Source organism: Lampetra fluviatilis, chromosome 9, assembly GCF_964198595.1.
Source record: "Lampetra fluviatilis chromosome 9, kcLamFluv1.1, whole genome shotgun sequence".
Lineage (NCBI taxonomy): Eukaryota > Metazoa > Chordata > Hyperoartia > Petromyzontiformes > Petromyzontidae > Lampetra > Lampetra fluviatilis.
Window position 1 is genome coordinate 15,729,595 of NC_136283.1, and position 21,682 is coordinate 15,751,276.

Below are 21,682 nucleotides of genomic sequence, written 5' to 3' on the forward strand. Positions count from 1 at the left end.
GGGAGTCAAAATTGCTATTAGTAAAATACCAATATATATACAGCGCTACAAAAACAATATACCAGCAATAACTTTGCCCACACAGAGACATACAGACTGCACTGCCCATCAATGCAGTCTGATTGGGGGAACTCCGCTTTTACCCCAGGCTCACACTGGTGCGGGTGCCATTAAAAAGTTAATTACACCTACAGTTTTGTTCACAGATCGCAGTACATCCCCAGCACACAGGAATATCACTGGGAGTGGAGCCGAGGGGCAAGTGAGGGAGCTGAGGGAGGGAGAGCCAGTCAAGCGCAGCCAGGGGAGGGCTGGCAGCCTTAGGCCTGGGGGGCGAGTCCAGTCAATTGGCCCATTGAACCATTCACCAGCGCAGCCCAATGAGTGCCCACCGCCGCAGCTCAATCAGTGCCCACCGCCGCAGCTCAATCAGTGCTCACCAGCGCAGCCAAATCAGTGCTCGCCACCGCAGCCCAATGAGTGCCCACCACCGCAGCCCAATTAGTGCTCACCAGCGCAGCCCAATTAGTGCTCACAAGCGCAGCCCAATTAGTGACCATGGGCCGGATAAATGTCCTCGGCGGGCCGCATGTGGCCCGCGGGCCGTAGTTTGAGGACCCCTGGCTTAGAGCATGAAGATATGGGTCTTTTGAACAAACTTTTCTATTCAGTCAAACGTATACACATCGAACGAGCTTTCTGATATTGATAATTTCTCATGAGTTAATACAGCTTTCTTGTGAAATGCATCAATCATACCCATTGCTACTTAAAGGATTTGTTAATTAAGCTACCGATGTAGATTACATTGGTGAATTACATAGTTTGCAATAGAAGTTTCATTTATATGCATTAAACATTACATTGCAGCTGATTCGTGAGTGCAAAAAAGTCTGATTTAAAAAATTGAATTACTATTTTAATGGATTTGGTAATATACATTTAAAAGCCCAGAGTCGTAGCCTTACTGAACGCCGTGTAGTGTTAGGATAAGGCCAGACAATATTTTGTTATGACAAGTCCTGTTACCTAGCATATGAAGACAGGAGCGCATGAAGTGCCGGTGCCACCAACGACACGTCCGACTGCCTTTGTCTTCTGACAGACAATGTCGAAGGACCAGACCAGTTTCAAATTCCAACAGGCAATGGTTTGCATGGCCAGGAGTTGAATGCTGGTCGTCAGGTTTATAACGCAATGCACTCAATCACTAAGCCGTGGCTCTTCACTGTAGCACACCACAAACATATGAACAACACACCCATGCATTTTTGAGTGTGCACCTCATCGGATCGAAAAGCAATCCAGAGCACCACAAAGCACCGCAAAGCGGGCACTAATGTCTCGTGCTCTCTGGTCCCCTTCGCAGAATTAAACAATTGTCAAAGGTCTTTGGTCAAGGACGCAAGCGAACACAAAGTACAGATGCGAGCCGTGCAGATAAAGACTGGAGTGTGGAATGGAGAGATATTTTTTATTATTCAGTGGCTTTACGTTGCTCTTAGCGCAGGTGTTTGGTAACGGAGGTAATGCCAGCATCTATTTTGTTGTCTTTCTAACGCTTTTTATTTAATTTAAATTTGATGACAAATGTATGTTTGAGCACGACAACACGGGATTGCCTCGAGGGCAGAGTCGACCTGCAGTTAAATGTTTGAAACACTGCAAAAAGCCATTGATGGGCTGCCAAACACCTAGTTTGGATGCTGGAAAACGGCACTATAATTCAGCAAGTTACCAGTCTACAGACACAACTTTGTATAACTACAGTTTCACTATTTTCCCGAGAGATTTTCTAAAGGCTACGGTTTTCACAATTATTTACAACTGCACAACAAATGGAATGTGTTGGTAAAATAAAGCATATTAAAATGATAAACCAGAAACACGTGTTCCTGTTTGACTTTCCACGTGTTCAGTCACGTAAAAACCCACGCGACCGTGATTGTCTGGCATCACGGATGCGCGCGTTGCTCACTGGGTTTGACCCCATGCGCCGACAAGCGACATCTATATTCCTGGAGTGACAAAGTGGTCAGCTTGTGAGCCTCCCTAAACCGCAGCCTGATTGATATATCGATTGTTAATGGAAGCGTGGGTGTCCGTAATAGACACGGGTACATTCAGTAGTTGGGTCGAGGAGTGGCTTGGGATGAACGATGCACCGCGGCGTGCACTGGGACGCGTACCCCCCACCGGTGCTCAAATGACTTTTTCTTGAACAAACGAAAGAAATGAAGCTCATAAACCAGAGTCAGTAGCTCATGACACACTCAGCCCCCTTCCCCCCATAGGCCACAGAGTGCTTGAAATGCTAAATCGTGGCTTTTTAAAAATAAGTTTTTTTTTTATTGGCAGGTTCGGATAGGCCACGCTAAAATTGCTTGCGAGGTGTTTGGGCTGGCATGAAATTGAGCATAAAATTGTTCATTGCATTATTTTTTCCCTGTTCTCTTTCCGTCCGCGTTTCATGTTGACTGCCCAAAATCTAAAACAACAAACATCGCCGCCGTCGTATGTGTGTAATCGTATTCATGAGGTTCAGTAACTCAAAAGGGACTCTTTTAAAATGTCGCATTTGCATGTTGACGCGACACAATTGGATAAAACATAAATTACAATAATCACGGCACGTGAACAATAGCTATTAAAAGGGCATGTGTAGAAATGCGAGTTTTGTGTATGGATATGCACGCTGCACGCCCTGAAAGGGTTCTGTAAGCACTTAATAGTCCCTGTGTTGTGTTTGTGTTGAACACAAAACTAGAATGCACGAGAGATATGGCTTCTGCGAGGCTGCAACATTTCTTTGGTCTTTGAGAAGCGACCAAACATTACATTTTGCCGCAGTTAATTTAATTCCTTTTAAAAGGCACTGCCCTCCCATTAACTCAAGCGATGCCTAAGGCTTCGTTCTCTTTAGTACATATATCGCGTACCAACCCCATCGTCCCTGCCAGACAGACGCGCTCTATTGCGAACCCTGCCCTGGTTTCCCATCCAACGCTTCAGACCACTGCAACCTGCCAGGCCAAATCATAAGCGTAAGCGAATTAGAATAAAAAAAACCGGAAGGGCAATATGTGCAATCTATTACACGTGATACAATGTAGTCGGAATCCTCAATTGAAAGCTGAAAGATAGCTTAATTAAAGTTGCACATGTCCAATTAATAATTGTGCCGGGGTAATAATCCATGCAAAAAAAATCCGCAATTGGAAATTACTAGGTGCAGAGTGGGATGGCAGTGACGAACGACAGTAATCGTATTTTATTTAATTAGTGATAAAATGCATTGCTATTACACACAAGCTGCACCGCCAACGAATCAACGAGTCGAATGAGCGCGTATAAGTGTACAATGATAGGAGAGAAACATCACTGCTGTCGCAACGATATCAACGGTGACGGAACATGGCTATAATCAACACCGACGTGAGATGCCCTGTGAAACGGTGCCCTAAACATTCCATCAGTCGAACGAGCTGGGATCGCCGCACGCTGGGCCAACGATGCTCCCGGTGGGGAGCCAGTAACACGTGCTGCCGCATTCATAAGCAGAAAAGCGTTGCTTATTTAGCTGCGGCGGTACCCTGGGCAAGCACACACACTCCGAACACTCGCCTCGGTCACAATAAATAGTAAGAATCCACACAACTTTCATTACGATTCCCCGGGGTGATTTCGTAAAAAAAAACTATGTTGATATCCGGCACACCTTCGAAGCAGTTTTTAAAGTTAACGCTTTTTAGATAGATGGATATATGAACGAACAAATAAATACATAACCAGTGTACTCGCTGATTGACAGATGGGAACACTGGGTGTGTCTATTTTCGGTAGGACCCGCTTGGTGGTTGTGCTCGCATGCGAGCCGCGTCCACGTGTGGATGGGCGAGCGAGCGAGAAGGCGATCACTGCCGCTGGCGCTGCTCGCGGTGCTGGTGGTGGTGGGCCTGAAGTGGACAGCGCCCGGGTTCCTGTAATGTAACGCAGAGGAGCGCTGTAAAATATGTATGAGATGGGCAGGCAGAGGGAGGCTGTGGGAGCAGTGTGTGTGAGCTTCGGGCTCCTCCTTCCCTCGAGTCGGTTGGCGTTAAGGAACGGTCCGGTTGCGTTTCAATAATCTTAGCCCCCCCCCCCCCCACCACGTCCCTAACCCCCACGTCCAACCCCCCCCACTCCCCCTCTCTCATTTCTGGCGTTACCGCTCCGGCGGCGCGAAGTGACAAGCGGAGAGAAAAATACATAAACAAATACTCAACAGCAGAGATCAGCTGTCAGTTCGTCGTCCCTGCCCAGATCGCCCTCTCTAAACATTTCTGCGCGGCGTGGCTCTGCAAGAAGCGCGCGAACGGCAGAAGCAGCGCAGGCTGCGGTGCTAACGAGCGGTGGCTTTTTTAATTCAAGGTTTTATTTATTTACTCGTTTGCTTTTTGAGCGAGGTGGAGGGTGCTGCTGAAATGTCGAGCGACAAAATCCCCCCCACCCCCCTCCCGCTCCCCGCCTGTATGCGCGCCGTCTCAGTGTAGCAGCCAAGGCGGGCACTCCTTCACAGGGCAACAGCGGGCAGCGTTAGCACCCGTGTTGGTCCAGCTCCAGGGAGAAGCGCAAGCCGCCTCAACTTCACTCATTCATCAAAGGGTAAGTAGGGGGCTCTGATAAGTCACTGTTGCATTACCACCGTTTATTAAGATCGTTATATTGTGACATGCGCAGGCGCGCGATAAAAGCCGGGCTTATAGCGACGGTGTCCTTGTAGCATGTGCAATGCCGAGCGCCCAACTTGTAAGTAGCGCTAATGTTACAGTCATTTGGCGCTGCTGCGGTGGTAGCGGCACACACGTACAAGTAACAAAACAACAACTCAGCACAATACAATCGTCAATCACAACGTGGGCTTAACATTTAAAATATAAATAATAGGTAACGTTTTTGGAACGTTGGTCCTTCTTCATAGGACGTTTTCAAAAGACACTGAATGTGCTATGAAACTTCGCCTTTGATATCGTTTTCACGTTAAGGCCACTGTTATTGACGAACGTGTTGAGTGTTTTTTACGTCGTAATGTGCGCTTTGATACTGCATTTATATTTGTGATTTCGAGTGGTGATTTATGTCACAGATGTAACTTGTACATTTGTACTGGCAATTATATTCACTTATAACGAGCGGGGTCAGACGTGCGTGCAGTGCGGTTTTCGATATACACTGCAATCCATGTAATATATATTTCATTTACTCCAGTGACAACCACGCTAGGACCCGGCACACAATATCGAATTCCATTCTCAAGGGAGCCTTGAAACATCGCGTTGCAGAAATGAGGGTGCAACTATTATTAATGCTTTCAAATTGTATTGTAAATATGATTGTGAATATAAATTGAGATGATGGATACGTCGTCGGTGCTCTTAAGAACGATGCCACGGGATCTCTGACGTGCAGGAGACGGCTCCCATTGGTTCAGCAACACGGGGTGGAAGGATGCATCCAGTCGTTGATTCGTTTACAATGTTGACGCTCAAGAAAGATATACCGAATCGCGTGTGTAAGATCGGTTGTATTAGTTTTATGCAAATTGTATGCTAATGTTATGTATATGCTAATAGAGTAGGGGTGAATAGTTATACCGGTGACGATTAACGTCCTGCAGAAGTTACAGAGCAGGAATAAAATGGTGTGAAACTCGCTCAGTGGGCATCGCCCATAATCATTCATAGGCACAGCAAGACGCCAATCTTCTACACGTTGTAGAGACCGCATTCGTGTGGCGGGCACCGTTTGAGCGGAACCAAATGTAAGATTGGGATCTGGAAGTCCCTGGTGGCGCTCAGCGCAGCCACATTCATGGCAGTGCCGCGTCGGGCCTTAATTAGCAATTAAGTATTATTCCTGGATGTGAAGTCATTAAGCTGGCATGGGCGAGGAAGGCGTGATCTCGGCACGGTTAATGTGCGCACTTTATGTGAGCAGATAAGGCCCAGACACTTATTCACTTCACGTGGGTTTTGTTTATGAGCGTTGTGTTTACCAAATGAAGGCGTTTACCGAAAATGCCAGGTGGCCACTTAATTAGCTGCATAGCAATTACATCATAACGTGAATTACTCTTTGCGTGGGTTTATACATTGCTTATGTGATTATGTGTATATGTACACATTCGTTTTGATTTATAATCAGGTGCATAGACCAGTTTCCAGTATTATTCAGTACAATATTAATCATTTCATGTTTATATAGCGTCATGCTAATTGCACCCCACAATGCAAATCAATGACATTCATAGCAGGGCAGTCTATACATTGTCTCAATGCATCTTGTCACAAGATGCAATAAAATGTGAAGCAGCCTTAGGTTGCTTAGGATGCAGCGGCATTGATTGATTGCTCCCATATTGGCAGATGAGGGCAGCCAGGCAACGGGCCAGTTCTAAGTGTATTCATGAGGGCAGTCACCCACAACAGCCCCCCTCAATCTGACCCTGCACCGCAAGCACGTGGCATCAGAGGAACGGCCAAGCGAGTTGATGATTAACCGCTGTTTTTTTAACTCTAATATAAATGTGTTTGCATCATTTGCCCCCCCACCACAACCCCTCTCTTTTCTCGCTGCCTTTCCTCTCGAACGCTGTCGGTTTGCGGTGCGAGAAAGCCGCGTCTTGTACGCGCGATGTAAATGACGCGATAAATTCAAGTTGACAGATGATCCAGTCTCCATCAATTTTTAAAAAAAAAGAAGGGCCTCCACCTTCGTCTCTGGGTATCCGATTCCCTCGTTGCGGCGCGCGCCCACGAGCGGGTTACCAGGCGCGCTGGTATCGGGTTGCGCATTCATCTGCTGTGAAGGCACCATGGACACGCAGAGCTCACAGCTGCGCGCTACCCCCCCCCCCCACTGACTGACAGCTTCCACAGAGGCCCCATGCTTTATTGGAACATGCAATGCCTGACCTCAATCACTCAAGCCACGAACAAGGCAAAGGCATATTTTAAATTCACAGCTTAATCAATTTCAACGTTTTATTTGCGCGCATCTCCATGCAATAACAGCGATGCAAGCAGCGTGACCCAACACAATTAAGAGAGAAAATGGGCTACTTAATTTAAGGTTTATAGCTCACCTTGCTCCTAACAGCAGGTAATGTTTGCGTGTGCTGTTGTATTCCTGTAGGGTATATGGAAGTCAATTATCCATCAACGTTTAATTAACTCTCCGTGGACAAAAGGAGGATACAAAGTTTCGTGGGTACGTTTTTTTGTAAACTATGCTTCCATCGATATCCAGAAATACAAAACGCATCCTTTAATCCACAAGTCTATGTCTCGGGCATATTATAGATTACTCGAGCTACAATCAAGAGATGGAGTTTCCCATTTTGGTTGTTGGTGTAAAGTATCACGCAGTGCCCATTGATGACAAAAAAACCTTCTTTAAATAATTAAAAATCCAATTTTGAATTACGTCTCATGCTCAGCAGTGTTAGTCACATTCGATGATAGAACATTAACACGTAACAAAATAGATGATGTTGCTGATATATAATAATGCCACCTAAAATTACCTTTTTCCAGGGCTTCTGTGCAAGTTTTTTGTGAAGATCCTGAACTACAGGAAAATCTATTTTTATTAAAGATGTTCTCGAGTAGAATCAGGACAGCATTACTCATCTCTGAGCTCTGCGTGGCATTTCTGCCACGTCTGGCTGGAGGTAAGCTTCCCCACAGATCCTGCTTCTGATAGGAGTGACAGCATGTCCTGAACTGGCCACTGTTATTTGTGTTAACGATTATGATATATATGTTGGTGTTTGATATATTTATTTCTTTTTTCAATCCATCGATGAGACAACCTGATGCCAGAGATATAAAACGCATTGAATCGTGCTAAGTCAGCTGTGTCCAAAATCACGATTTATCTGCCCTGCTCACGACCAAGCTTTACAGGGACATGCATGTCTTGTTAACATTTCCTAATCGAAACTCAAGTGCATTTACTTTGGTTAAAACGTGTTTACGTTGATTTGTGTATAATTGCATCGGCATATGACGGAAGTAACATTTTGTGTGTGTTTTTTACAGCAAACAGGCCACCAACGTTTCTGAATAGTTTCTTTGGAGGCTTTATCCCTGTTTCAGAAGACACGTTAGTCGGTGAGTTACACACCACGTGTTACACACCACGTGTTACATACACACTAGGCGTTACACACCACGTGTTACACACCACACTAGGCGTTACACACCAAGTGTTACACCCCACGTGTTACACACCACATTAGCCGTTACACACCAAGTGTTACACCCCACGTGTTACACACCACATTAGGCGTTACACACCACGTGCCTGCCCGTGTCCACGCACAAAAACCATGCACGGAGTCGATCCATCACCGACTGGTGGAAGTCAGCAGCCACAACAGCAGACACTCGTGCAGATATTTCACCACACAGTTGCTTTGTTTTCCTATACAAATTGGTGCATTTTTGAAGTGGATGCACTTTCTGGACCTTCCTGATGAATGGCAACTGAAATGGGAAGGGTGAGCCTTTGCCACCGGTCAAGGAAACACTGCCGGAATGCGGTCATGTGAGATACAGAGTAAAAAGAATAATCACATGATTGGGTAATGAATGTGAAATTAAAAGAAAGGTTAACTAACTAGCGTACATGCATTATAAATGCACGGTTGAGAATGTAACAATTCTATTTTGACTGTTGATTAAAAAAAAACAAGCGTGGGCTTTGGGCAGTGGTGCGTCGTTGTAGCTAGAAGGGATGACGGCCAATGATAGAGTGGGCAGCCAAATGAGGAATCAGGCTCGAAAGGACCGATCACCCCAAACGTGGGAGCGATGGAATCAGATGGCGACCTGCAGGTGTTCGACGGATCGCTATATCGGGGGGTCGTGAGAGATAGGCGACAGCGTGCCGGAGAGCCTTCGTCCCATCGTAGATTGATCGTGGCCGGTAACGTTAATAACACTTGTGAAGGACTGTGTGAGTGGAGATAGTGCTGAGGATACCATAGTAAACGCCAACATGAATGAGCGATTGGCATGGAGTTCACTCGCCTCTGGCTGTGTCCACCTCGGGGTCGACTTCCTGAGTAATGGGAGCAACGACTGTAATTGACCAATGAACATTAATTACAGTATCTCTAATGACAAAGTTAATTTCTGTAAAATACAAGCTGAGTATGAATTAAGCTGAAATGTAATATTTACGCGAATTAATTTCAAGCGTGGATCGTGATTTCCAGGATTGCGTATTATCGGAGAAAAGCTCACGGAAGTTCCTGTGACACGCGGCACCTGTTAATTCTGGCGAGCATTACCCCCCGCAGGCCGTTTCAATCCACACGCACGTCTCTCCCGCACACCGCTGCGATTTTAAATGCTCATATTTGTTTGACTCTACAGATATTGAGATGGGACCAGAAGGGATTGCTGCCTTGACACAAAATTCAATTACGTTGTTTTGGATGCGGTCATTATAACACTTTTATGCTGACGTTTATGTGACGCCTCCATAAAACCCGTATAGAATGCTCTGCAAATAAAATGCACCTAAGTATACGTGTGGAAATTCGCATTTTTTATCACGATATATATATTTTTGGGGGCATAACAAGCGTGTAAAATTATACTATCTCACAAAATCTCCACCGACGAGCAGGCTACATCATATTCTCTACACGAGTCAGCACCATGCATGCAGCATTTGATATCCTCAACATTTGACTGCCGAAGCGAAGATTGTTGATGTGGATTGCCTCCACGTGTGCAGTGCTCTTCGAGATCTGGAGGGACACTGAAGACACTAAAAATATATTTAACGGGACAATAAATAACATTGATGAAGCTAGGAAGTATATAATAGAGGCTTCAAATGAATACGTGATTTTAGGAATGCTATCTCTGCTGTGCAATTGGGAATTAAATCACATTTCACCCGTTGTGCTTTTTCAAACGGGTCTTGCGACATAATTATTTATTTCAGAGAATCCAGGGCACTACCACAGGACTACGTTTAAACATTCAAGATCACTTTAGAAGGTTAAAAGGTAGCAAAGATCGGTCGCATCTGAACGTGTTCAATACGATTACATTGATTATTTCGCAACAGTGCTTCCCCCAAAGGTGCTTCCCCCACCCCACCTCCATGCTGGGCACCCAAACAGCAAAGCAACAAATGCCACCTTCCATTGACAGCTTGCAGAAAAGATCTCTCGTGCACGCCCCATTCTGTGACAGGCAGTACTTGCAGAAAGAAAGAAACAAATTGCTCTAAGTTTTTTTTTGGTGTGTGCCTTCACCCCCCCCCCCCCAGCGAGACGACGTAGCACATGCGATTGCAAGTCCTCTGTGTTCAAGGCCATTATGAAACTTGCTGATTACACGGGGGGTAATGGAGGGTAGAGAGTATGGTATGCGCTGTACGTATTTAACCCTTTTCGTGGCGCCAAAGCCAAAGGCTGGGACAACATGGATTGCGAGAGAGCCATTCCATACTGCTGAATTTAGAGCGGGACTCAAGCACTTTGCCGGATGGGAGTTAGTAAAATATAGTGTTCAATGTAGTTGAAAGTAGATGGAGTCTGTAGATCTCTCCCAGTCACTGGTGGCATCAGAATTGTAATTTTCAGCCTAGAATTGTTCCTTTAAATTAACTGTGACCTTTCCGTGTGTTACCCGGTTCATTATCCTGGGATGCATCACTACGGGCGATTCTCTAAATTGCCTTTACTCCCATATCACTTCTTTAGCCAAGCCGTCGGTAACGATTAATGTGACGTAACCCGCTTAACGCACGCGGACGCTAAAGTAAAGCTTTGGCAAGCACTGCCTTCACAAACTACGCTCAATAGCCACCGCAATGTCAATGCAAAACCAGGATACACAGGGAAAAACAGACAATATGCCTCTTTCTCATGTTTTTCTCCACATATCAAATGTCAGTGTGTATTTTTTTAACACTCCCCAGTGGCCAAATGGCATTTGGGAGTGCATGTCTACATATATATTTTTATCACCATGAGTTTAATACAAGTATTTTTTGTAAACGGGTATCGACATTCATCATTGTTTCACGAGCAGAGCCTGGCTTGTTTATATACCAGCACTAGTAACGGGATACCAACGGGTCGCCGTGTCCGGCGTAGACGAACGGATCTGGAGGATAAACCTTAAATTTCGATTTAAAGCTTTCGTGACTGCAGGGATTCATCTTCTTGGTTCTTTCGGTAAAGTCACGTAGAAGGGAAGTAGTAAAATAATAAAAATGAAAGATAATAAAAGAATTCTCACGACGTTTCGGCCACAACGCAAGCAGCCGTCTTCAGGTGGAGAACAGGTCTGTCAAGTAGACAGAGTCTGAATGGCACGCTCCAGGCTTGGAGCGACTATTTATGCTGGGATGGAGGGGCGAAGAGCGTCTTGACAAAATAATTTGCATATCAAGAGGAATTTAGCATATTTATGGGAAATGCAGATATGCGATTAGTACTACTTGTAAAATGCGTAGGTTTGGCGAGGGGTTTAAAGTCATTATGCCCATGCATTATGCAGGATTAGCAGTATCAAAGGGAGGGAGTAAGGTTAGAATTAATAAAGGGAAGGAATGTTAATAATATGGCGTCGCAGCAACTAATATGCTTATTGACTATACCTTGTCATATTACACTAGTTTATTCTACCCACTCAACTGCATAGCACACTGCAATATATTCACTATAAAATTACGATACTATATATTACCTTATACATTGTATTAAACATTACACTTTAATACTATTTATTATTATTATAAAATATGCTATGCACTATACCATAAACCGTCGCGTGAAAGGTACTAAGAGGAAGCAACGAAATATGTCAATGGGAGAATGGTGGTGGGAAGCTTGCAGCGGAGCAAATAATCCATTCCCTGCGGAGTGCATATCAAGAGGAATTTAGCATATTTATGGGAAATGCAGATATGCGATTAGTACTACTTGTGAGATACGTAGGAGGATTGGCGAGGGGTTTAAAGTCATTATGCCCTTGCCTTATGCAGGATTAGCAGTATCAAAAGGGAGGGAGTAAGGTTAGAATTAATAAAGGGAAAGAATGTCAATAATATGGTGCCGCAGCAACTAATATGTTTTTAGACTATACATTGTAATATTACACTATGTATTATTCTGCCCACCCAACTGTATACCACACTGCTGTATATTCACTATACAATTACGATACTATATATTACCTTATACATTGTATTAAACATTACACTTTTATATTATTTATTATTATACAATATGCTATACACTATACCATTGACCGTCGCGTGAAAGGTACTAAGAGGAAGCAACGAAATATGTCAGTGGGAGAGTGGTGGTACGAAGCTTGCAGCAGAGCAAAGAATCCATTCCCTGCGGAGAATACAGGATATATAGTCAATGTCAGTGAGTGGAACGCGGTCTGAAAGTCACCGTAAACGTGGACACAATCAGTTAAGATCCAAAATGGTTTATTACGTCCTTCCAATGATTGCTAAGCCGGAATCCATCTTCTCGGTTGAAATTGTCTCTGTGTTTGTATATGTGGATCGCCTCATGAACGAATCTCTCATGGTAGCCAGATGGCTTGCAGAGAACCTCTGTCTTGGAGAAGTCAATATCATGTGAACCCACTGAATTGTAACAGTGATCTGCCACGGCTGAGGTGTTTGTCCTACCGTGTTTCAAGTCTGCTTTATGTTCACGGATGCGGTCCGAGACATGTCGTTTGGTTTCTCCAATGTAACTGCTACCACAGAGGCAACTTAGTTTGTAGACGCCAGGGTACTGAATGTCTGGAACCACATATTTTACAGACGGGACCAGATCACGGATTTTATGTACTGTGTTGAATCGGACCTGGATCTTGTGTTTAATCAGGATTTTGGAGATCTTTTTTGTGACCCCAGCAATGTAGGGTAAGGTGATGATCTTGAGAGGCTCCTCAACAGGATCCTTCTTGATGGTTGCAGTGATGACTTTGCGGATTGTGTAGTCGGAGTAACCATTTGCCTTAAGAGCTTGGCGTACGTGTTTGAGTTCACTGGCAATGTGTTCCTGGTCGAAAATGCATTGGGCTCTATGGTATAGAGTCTTGATGAGGGAATTATTCTGGGATGGATGGTGGTGGGAATCCGGTTTTAGGTAAGCATCCGTATGGGTGGCTTTCCTGTAGACAGAGTGGCTCATTGAACCATCAGGTCTCCTTTTAATTAGGACATCCAAAAAGGGTAGCTTGCATCTTTTTCGACTTCCATGGTCAATCTGATGGCTGGGTGTATGGAATTGATGTGGTCGAGAAATTGGTCTAGAGCAGGCCGGCCATGTGGCCAGATGACAAAAGTGTCATCTACGTACCTCTTCCATAAGGTCGGGCGTAGAGTGGCAGTCTGGATGGCGTCAGTCTCAAATTTCTCCATGAAGACGTTGGCTACAACCGGAGATAGGGGGGAGCCCATTGGGGTGCCCTCAGTTTGCTTGTAGAAAGTTCCATTCCAGGTGAAATATTTATTGGTTAAGCAGTGTCTCACCAGGGAGGGTACCCCAGCATTCAGTCCTTGATGAACCAAGTCTTCAATGATTGCGATGGTGTCAGGTACAGGAACTTTGGTAAATAAGGAAACCACATCAAAACTGACAAGCAGGTCGTCTGGGGACAGGGAAATCCCCTTGATTGTCGATACCAGGGCAGTAGAGTTTAGTACCGCAGAGGTGGTTTTTCCAGTGAAAGGCTCCGCTGCAAGATTCCTACCACCATTCTCCCATTGACATATTTTGTTGCTTCCTCTTAGTACCTTTCACGCGACGGTTTATGGTATAGTGTATAGCATATTATATAATAATGAATAGTATTAAAGTGTAATGTTTAATACACTGTATAAGGTAATATATAGTATCGTAATTTTATAGTGAATATATAGCAGTGTGCTATACAGTTGAGTGGGTAGAATAAAACAGTGTAATATGACAAGGTATAGTCAATAAGCATATTAGTTGCTGCGGCGCCATATTATTAACATTCCTTCCCTTTATTAATTCTAACCTTACTCCCTCCCTTTGATACTGCTAATCCTGCATAATGCATGGGCATAATGACTTTAAACCCCTCGCCAAATCTCCTACGCATTTCACAAGTAGTACTAATCGCATATCTGCATTTCCCATAAATATGCTAAATTCCTCTTGATATGCAAATTATTTTGTCAAGACGCTCTTCGCCCCTCCATCCCAGCATAAATAGTCGCTCCAAGCCTGAAGCGTGCCATTCAGACTCTGTCTACTTGACAGACCTGTTCTCCACCTGAAGACGGCTGCTTGCGTTGTGGCCGAAACGTCGTGAGAATTATTTTATTATGTTTTATTTTTATTATTTTATTACTTCCCTTCTACGTGACTTTACCGAAAGAACCAAGAAGAGGATAAACCTTGTTGTGATCCAACGCAGGAAAGAGAAGCGGAAAGGTTAAAGGAGAAAAGTAAAAAAGAGAAAAGGAAAGCAAAGAGAGAGAGAGAGCTGGGTGGAGAGTGTATGACGGTGTAAATGAGCAAGCCACCGTTGGGCGATCAGCAGAGTCCCACGCCTTGCTGTAGACCAGTGGCTTCTGTGGGCCCTGCCAGGCTGTGCATCGCGGTCTGCAGAACTGTTTGCGGGCGACTATTTTCCTCGCAAAGGATCGGATGCTATGCTACACGGGCTGTCCGCTAAGCGTTGCTCAGGGTTGGCTGCGGGCTCGGGGTTCAAAAAAGGTTGGTAACCACCGCCATCGATACTCACCGAAGTAATCCTGATGTTTAAGCCAAGTGGAGCTTACACAGACTCCAAGTGAATTAATTAATCCTCTTTTTGTGAATGCTGTCAGGAGAGGTGTCAACTGACTCATTTTTGCACGCGCCCAAATTGCCTTTTAATATGCCACATTCTGCTCTACTACCGTGCAATAATGCCGACGTTCTATTCCTGTTTGTCACGAGAGAACTGCTTATTGTGTGTTATTTCGTTGTCCTTTCCATACGTATGGTGTGAAAGAAGTTCAACATACATACAAACCGTGTACCACCACCCCACACACACGTCCTCGAGCTCCCTTTCTCTTTAAACAAATGCCCCTTTTTTCTTACAATCACCTTCATTGATTTGCACGATTCACCAGAGTGGAGCACTAGTATCAAGGCTTGTTGTTAATTGTGGTAAGATAACAGCGAACTGGACCGAGAACGTTAAAGCAAGAAGCGATAATGGGATGCACAACTGCATCTGATGAAAGGATAATACGTATTCCCAATGCAGTCTTAGAGTGTGAGGCTATAATAGAATATGTGCAATGTGGAATTTGTATAATGGGTTCAGCATCATTAATAATGCATGTTTGAATGTTTATGGGCAACAAGCATTATCATTTCAATAGTTATACAATGTAGACATATAATATCTGGATTACTCACAAGTTTACACATGCCACTGTGAGACATAATGTCCCAAATCCACTCGCTAAAATAACCGAAAATCCTTAATTTCCTTACATATGTAGTGAGTTCACCTGAGTCGCAGGCGTACAATTGGAGGCAACACATGTATTTAACACCAACACACAGGGTAACTGCCCCTTAACAGAATAACAACCTATGGTGGTGACTGCTACTACAGACCAGGACCACAGCTCGGGTCCAGGTCTCTGTGTTGGAGACTCGGTAGAACGTAGGACGTAGATGAAGGTTTCTTCAGGATAAACAACAACGCCGATCCCTCTGGGGGACCCGGCTTTTATTCTCTGTGGCGTGGCTGGCTCCGCCCTTGGCCACGACCACCTTCCAGAATCCTCGAGCAGGATCTAGACCCCAACCACGTGACCACCCCTAGCCCCCACTTGGGGCCCCTTTGTAGACTTAACAGGTCCTCTCAGGTCAACCAGAGTGCCATGGCCTTTAGTAACCCCATTCCTACGGCCAGCACTCCCACACCCTTTCCTGTAGGGCTGTCACTGCACGCCAAGCATGATGGCATCCAGTGCTATCAATCAGTGCTGACCGAGCCCCTCTAGGGCAGGTACTACACCCACACGATAGTGGTAGCCGTGATGTCAATACACCACACGCCGTGCCTCTCTATGGCCGGCACTACACAGTGTCCTGTGCGTACAGTGAGGGAAAAAAGTATTTGATCCCCTGCTGATTTTGTACGTTTGCCCACTGACAAAGAAATGTTCAGTCTCTAATTTTAATGGTAGGTTTATTTGAACAGTGAGAGACAGAATAACAACAACAAAATCCAGAAAAACGCATATCAAAAATTTTATAAATTGATTTGTATTTTAATGAGGGAAATAAGTATTTGACCCCCTCTCAATCAGAAAGATTTTTGGCTCCCAGGTGTCTTTTATACAGGTAACTAGTTGAGATTAGGAGCACACTCTTAAAGGGAGTGCTCCTAATCTCAGCTTGTTACCTGTATAACAGCAGCAATCAATAAATCAGATTCCAACTCTCCACCATGGCCAAGACCAGAGCTCTCCAAGGATGGCAGGGACAAGATCGTAGACCTACACAAGGCTGGAATGGGCTATAAGATCATCGCCAAGCAGCTTGGTGAGAAGGTGACAACAGTTGGTGCGATTATTCGCAAATGGAAGAAGCACAAAAGAACTGTCAATCTCCCTCGGCCTGGGGCTCAATGCAAGATCTCACCTCGTGGAGTTGCAATGATCATGAGAACGGTGAGGAATCAGCCCAGAACTACACGAGATGATCTTGTTAATGATCTCAAGGCAGCTGGGACCATAGTCACCAAGAAAACAGTTGGTAACACACTACGCCGTGAAGGACTGAAATCCTGCAGCGCCCACAAGGTCCCCCTGCTCAAGAAAGCACATATACATGCCCGTCTGAAGTTTGCCAATGAACATCTGAATTATTCAGAGGACAACTGGGTGAACGTGTTGTGGTCAGATGAGACCAAAATGGAGCTCTTTGGGATCAACTCAACTCGCCGTGTTTGGAGGAGGAGGAATGCTGCCTATGACCCCAAGAACACCACCCCCACCGTCAAACATGGAGGTGGAAACATTATGCTTTGGGGGTGTTTTATTGCTAAGCAGATAGGACAACTTTAACGCATCAAAGGGACGATGGACGGGGCCATGTACCGTCAAATCTTGGGTGAGAACCTCCTTCCCTCAGCCAGGGCATTGAAAATGGGTCGTTGATGGGTATTCCAGCATGACAATGACCCAAAACACACGGCCAAGGCAACAAATGAGTGGCTCAAGAAGAAGCACATTAAGGTCCTGGAGTGGCCTAGCCAGTCTCCAGACCTTAATCCCATAGAAAATCTGTGGAGGGAGCTGAAGGTTCGAGTTGCCAAACGTCAGCCTCGAAACCTTAATGACTTGGAGAAGATCTGCAAAGAGGAGTGGGACAAAATCCCTCCTGAGATGTGTGCAAACCTGGTGGCCAACTACAAGAAACGTCTGACCTCTGTGATTGCCAACAAGAGTTTTGCCACCAAGTTCTAAGTCATGTTTTTCAGAGGGGTCAAATACTTATTTCCCTCATTAAAATGCAAATCAATTTATAACATTCTTGACATGCGTTGTTCTGGATTTTGTTGTTGTTATTCTGTCTCTCACTGTTCAAATAAACCTACCATTAAAATTATTGACTGATCATTTCTTTGTCAGTGGGCAAACGTACAAAATCAGCAGGGGATCAAATACTTTTTTCCCTCACTGTATATGTCTTGAAAATATTTCAATTGACTGAAATATCAACTCCAACTCATTTTCTATAATTGTATATATAGTTAGGTATGCGGTAATGCAGCAATTAATTTAATTACATATATTCTTATGCGTATGTTAAATTTGGTGAATCTTGTGTAAGAGCCAATAATTTGGTTTGGTATGCATTAAAAAAAATTGTTAGGTGAATGCTGCGCCTGCTAGTCCTTCCACATTTGCCACAACCAAAGAAAAAAATAGCCAATCAATTCTGGGACTGAATCATGACCTCCGCTGACGACAATTCATTGCACCGTGAGTTGCATGCCCGGTATTCGTGTCTGCAAGCATTGTTAATACATTAGGAATAACTAAAGTTTTCTGGAAGTCTGCTACAAACTAATCATGCCTCACACATAGTGGAAGAGGTTAATAGATGATAATGAATGTTGTGGCTAATACCATGTAATTATGGACGTTGCAATCGAGTTAATTCTCTGGAGATCAACGATATGCCGTCCGTATTTTCCACAATCAAGTGAAACTTCCCCGTTTGCTTCTTTGCCTCGTAAATGTTTATTTTTTGCCCGAGGGCAGGAGACACTGTAGTGAAAATGGGACACGTTTAGCTTACAAACGCTTCTTCAAACTGCTCCTTCGCATCTATGCTCGATGCGACACCATCGCTAAAACTACTTGTATTTTACCAGCTAAGGCCCACTGCACTATGTAGTTTCACAAGTGACTTGGCTATCACAAACGATAGCTCAACGAAGTGTCTTATCATTTTGTGGGAATTTAAAGCAGCCAAATACTCCAAATGGATGTTTCTAAATGTAGAGGAAAAAACTGGAGGACCTGGAGAAAAATCCATGCGACCACGAGGAGAACATGCAAAATCCAAATATACAGGAATCAGGGTCGGGATCGAACCAACGACTTCCTGTATACCAGGCGAGGGAGTTAACATCTCGCCACCGTGATGCTGCATGGCTCTCCTCTTTCACGGTTTGACTTTTAAGAAATGTTACATAATGTTTAAACCGTTTAACGTAACGTCTCTCTGTCATGATTTGTCATATTTTTTGTAAAATATGTCCACTGCATGATAGAAAAACATTTTCTGGAAAATGAGCAAAGGAGTGAAAATGTGACATTTACACGCTGCATGAAGCGTACGCTTGGATATAATGACGATAACTTGATTCAATATCCTATTTCATGTGCTGTGAAGAAGGGCCATTTATTTTATTAAGGCAACAGTTTTTTTTGGACATGAGGCACTCTTAAAAATGACTCATCATGGTCTCTTGAGCTCCCACCTGGTAAAACAAAATTAACTTAAAAGCAACTTTAAAACTGTGACGTTTAATGAAATACCCTCTTAGCTTCAATATTATAACTGATTTTCCTTTGATAGGTGTTAAAGTATAAACATGTGGACAGTTTAAGAATAAAAAAACCAAACAGCTTCATGTTATATGCACCACAGCATGACGGCATTCTAGACGCAGCAGAGCACTTAGTGCACCCAGGTCAACTACCGAATACCGACCAGAAACCAATATGGTAAAATAAAGTGACAGACGAGAGCCGGGAGGATTGAACTTGATCATGAAAACCAACATGCCAACAATACGACTGCTACATTTTCAACCAGCGTATATCGCCTGGTGTTACATACGGCCAGAATCGTGGACACCGACGACAAAATAAACACGGACGCTTAAAAGTGCACAAAGAAGCGTGGAGAGATGCATGCTTAGAATTGCACAGAGAAAGAGGAACCCATGGACGAGAGAACATGTTAGAAACATATTTCTATGGGACCCTTTTTCCAGTATTAACATGATTTAAAAAAATAATGCTATACCCTCTCTGGCATAATACAGGTATTAAGATATATATTTGGTGTTTTCCAATCTTAAAGCCTATATCATGTCAGGGTAAAGCCTTTTTATTTAAAATTTCATCAGACATCATATTGACAGTTAGGAACATGAAGTGAGCTTGGGCAGGACGCTTTACTATCAGGGATGGTCAAGAATACACATTTATAATAGCCCAGATCTGTCCTTCTGTGACTGTGATTAACACCCCCGGATTGGTTGAAGTGTGTCACGTGACCGCGAGCTGGCCACTTCCTGTTGTGGTGCACCCCACACCTCGCAGGCCCGAGAAGCAGCAACGTGATGGCCACAGCGACGGAGACGCAGCCACGGAAAGCTGACGGTCGATCCACTCACACACAGCTCACTCACTCTCACTCACACAATCGCATGCAGCTCAGAGGAGACGGGTGAATCAGAGTGAGGCAGAGCCGTGCTCCGTCCACTGCTGCCCTGAGGGACCCCCGTGCTCTCCAATGCTGCCCTCAGGGAGAGCCGTGCTGTCTCCACTGCTGCCCTGAGGCAGAGCCGTGCTCGCTCCGTTGCTGCCCTGAGGGAGAGTCGTGCTCTGTCCACTGCTGCCCTGAGGGAGAGCCGTGCTCTGTCCATTACATTAGTACTCGAGTTTTTTTGGTGCTTAAATCCACTGCTGGATGAAGGCCCACCGCACGCTGTGCGAGTGGATCATAAGGATTTACTTCACCAGTCTGTTGGGGGACGTTGCAGGCTGTGGTTGTTGGGGGGTGCTGCAGGCTGTGGTTGTTGGGGGGTGTCGCAGGCTGTGGTTGTTGGGGGGTGCTGCAGGCTGTGGTTGTTGGGGGTGCTGCAGGCTGTGGTTGTTGGGGGGTGCCGCAGGCTATGGTTGTTGGGGGGTGCTGCAGACTGTGGTTGTTGGGGGGTGCTGCAGGCTGTGGTTGTTGGGGGGTGCTGCAGGCTGTGGTTGTTGGGGGGTGCTGCAGACTGTGGTTGTTGGGGGATGCTGCAGGCTGTGGTTGTTGGGGGGTGCTGCAGGCTGTGGTTGTTGGGGGGTGCTGTAGGCTGTGGTTGTTGGGGGGTGCTGCAGGCTGTGGTTGTTGGGGGGTGCTGCAGGCTGTGGTTGTTGGGGGGTGCTGCAGACTGTGGTTGTTGGGGGGTGCTGCAGGCTGTGGTTGTTGGGGGGTGCTGCAGGCTGTGGTTGTTGGGGGGTGCTGCAGGCTGTGGTTGTTGGGGGGTGCTGCAGGCTGTGGCTGTTGGGGGGTGCTGCAGGCTGTGGTTGCTGGGGGGTGCTGCAGGCTGTGGTTGTTGGGGGGTGCTGCAGGCTGTGGTTGTTGGGGGGTGCTGCAGGCTGTGGTTGTTCGGGGACGCTGCAGGCTGTGGTTGTTGGGGGGCGCCATAGGTGCCCCCCAACAACCTAGTAGCAATAGAGTAGCCACCAAAGGGGAGGGAAATATACCCGATGCAACATCCATGTCAAACGTTAAACGCCGAGATCAGATCGTACGCAGGTGCTAGATGGATGGGAGTGATCGTGGCTTAAAGATCATGGCATTCTAGAACAGGGTGATGCTAATTCATGCCACACGGCCCATGGCCACGTGAGGGCTATCACTCTGAGGTTGATGCTATGTATCTGTCACCGTCTGCATCTTAGCCGCCCTGATCGGGCACTCGGGGAGGAACTGTGTGTTCCCAATTTTATCTTCACTCAGTCGCAGTCACTTCAGTCACTGCAACTGCCTCTTCATTCTCGGTTGTTGTATTTTTGTCGCGACGATTTTTTTGATGACGCAAAAAGGGTATTGTGGTAACCGAGTCTGGCTTGCTAAAGGCTAAGTGAGAGCCCCCGGTGAGGAGGAGGACGAGGTCTCCCACGCCTATTCAAGAGCAATGCACAACAGGACAGCTTGGGCAGCCCAGGGTGGGGGCTGCGCCTGGGATGTCGGCGTTGTTGCCCAGCTCCGCACGGTGTGAGTGTCTGGATCTGTGATTGGGATCGAGGCAGCAGGAGACCCCAGGGAGCACCCGACCGCTGGCTTCACGGTGGAGACTTATTGCGGTAA

At 45.5% G+C, this 21,682-nt stretch overlaps 1 protein-coding gene across 1 annotated transcript in view; it reads left to right on the forward strand.

The window, feature by feature from the left end:
* Window positions 1-4,226: 4,226 nt before the first annotated feature.
* The window catches only part of CDH23 (cadherin related 23), a 257,145-nt gene continuing 239,689 nt past the window's right edge, over window positions 4,227-21,682 (forward strand). Inside the window, exons 1-4 of the mRNA XM_078859961.1 lie at window positions 4,227-4,644; window positions 7,174-7,248; window positions 7,575-7,711; window positions 8,082-8,153. Of these exons, the coding sequence (XP_078716087.1) occupies window positions 7,636-7,711; window positions 8,082-8,153 (148 nt within the window). The 5' untranslated portion in view covers window positions 4,227-4,644; window positions 7,174-7,248; window positions 7,575-7,635. The remainder of the gene's footprint in view (window positions 4,645-7,173; window positions 7,249-7,574; window positions 7,712-8,081; window positions 8,154-21,682) is intronic.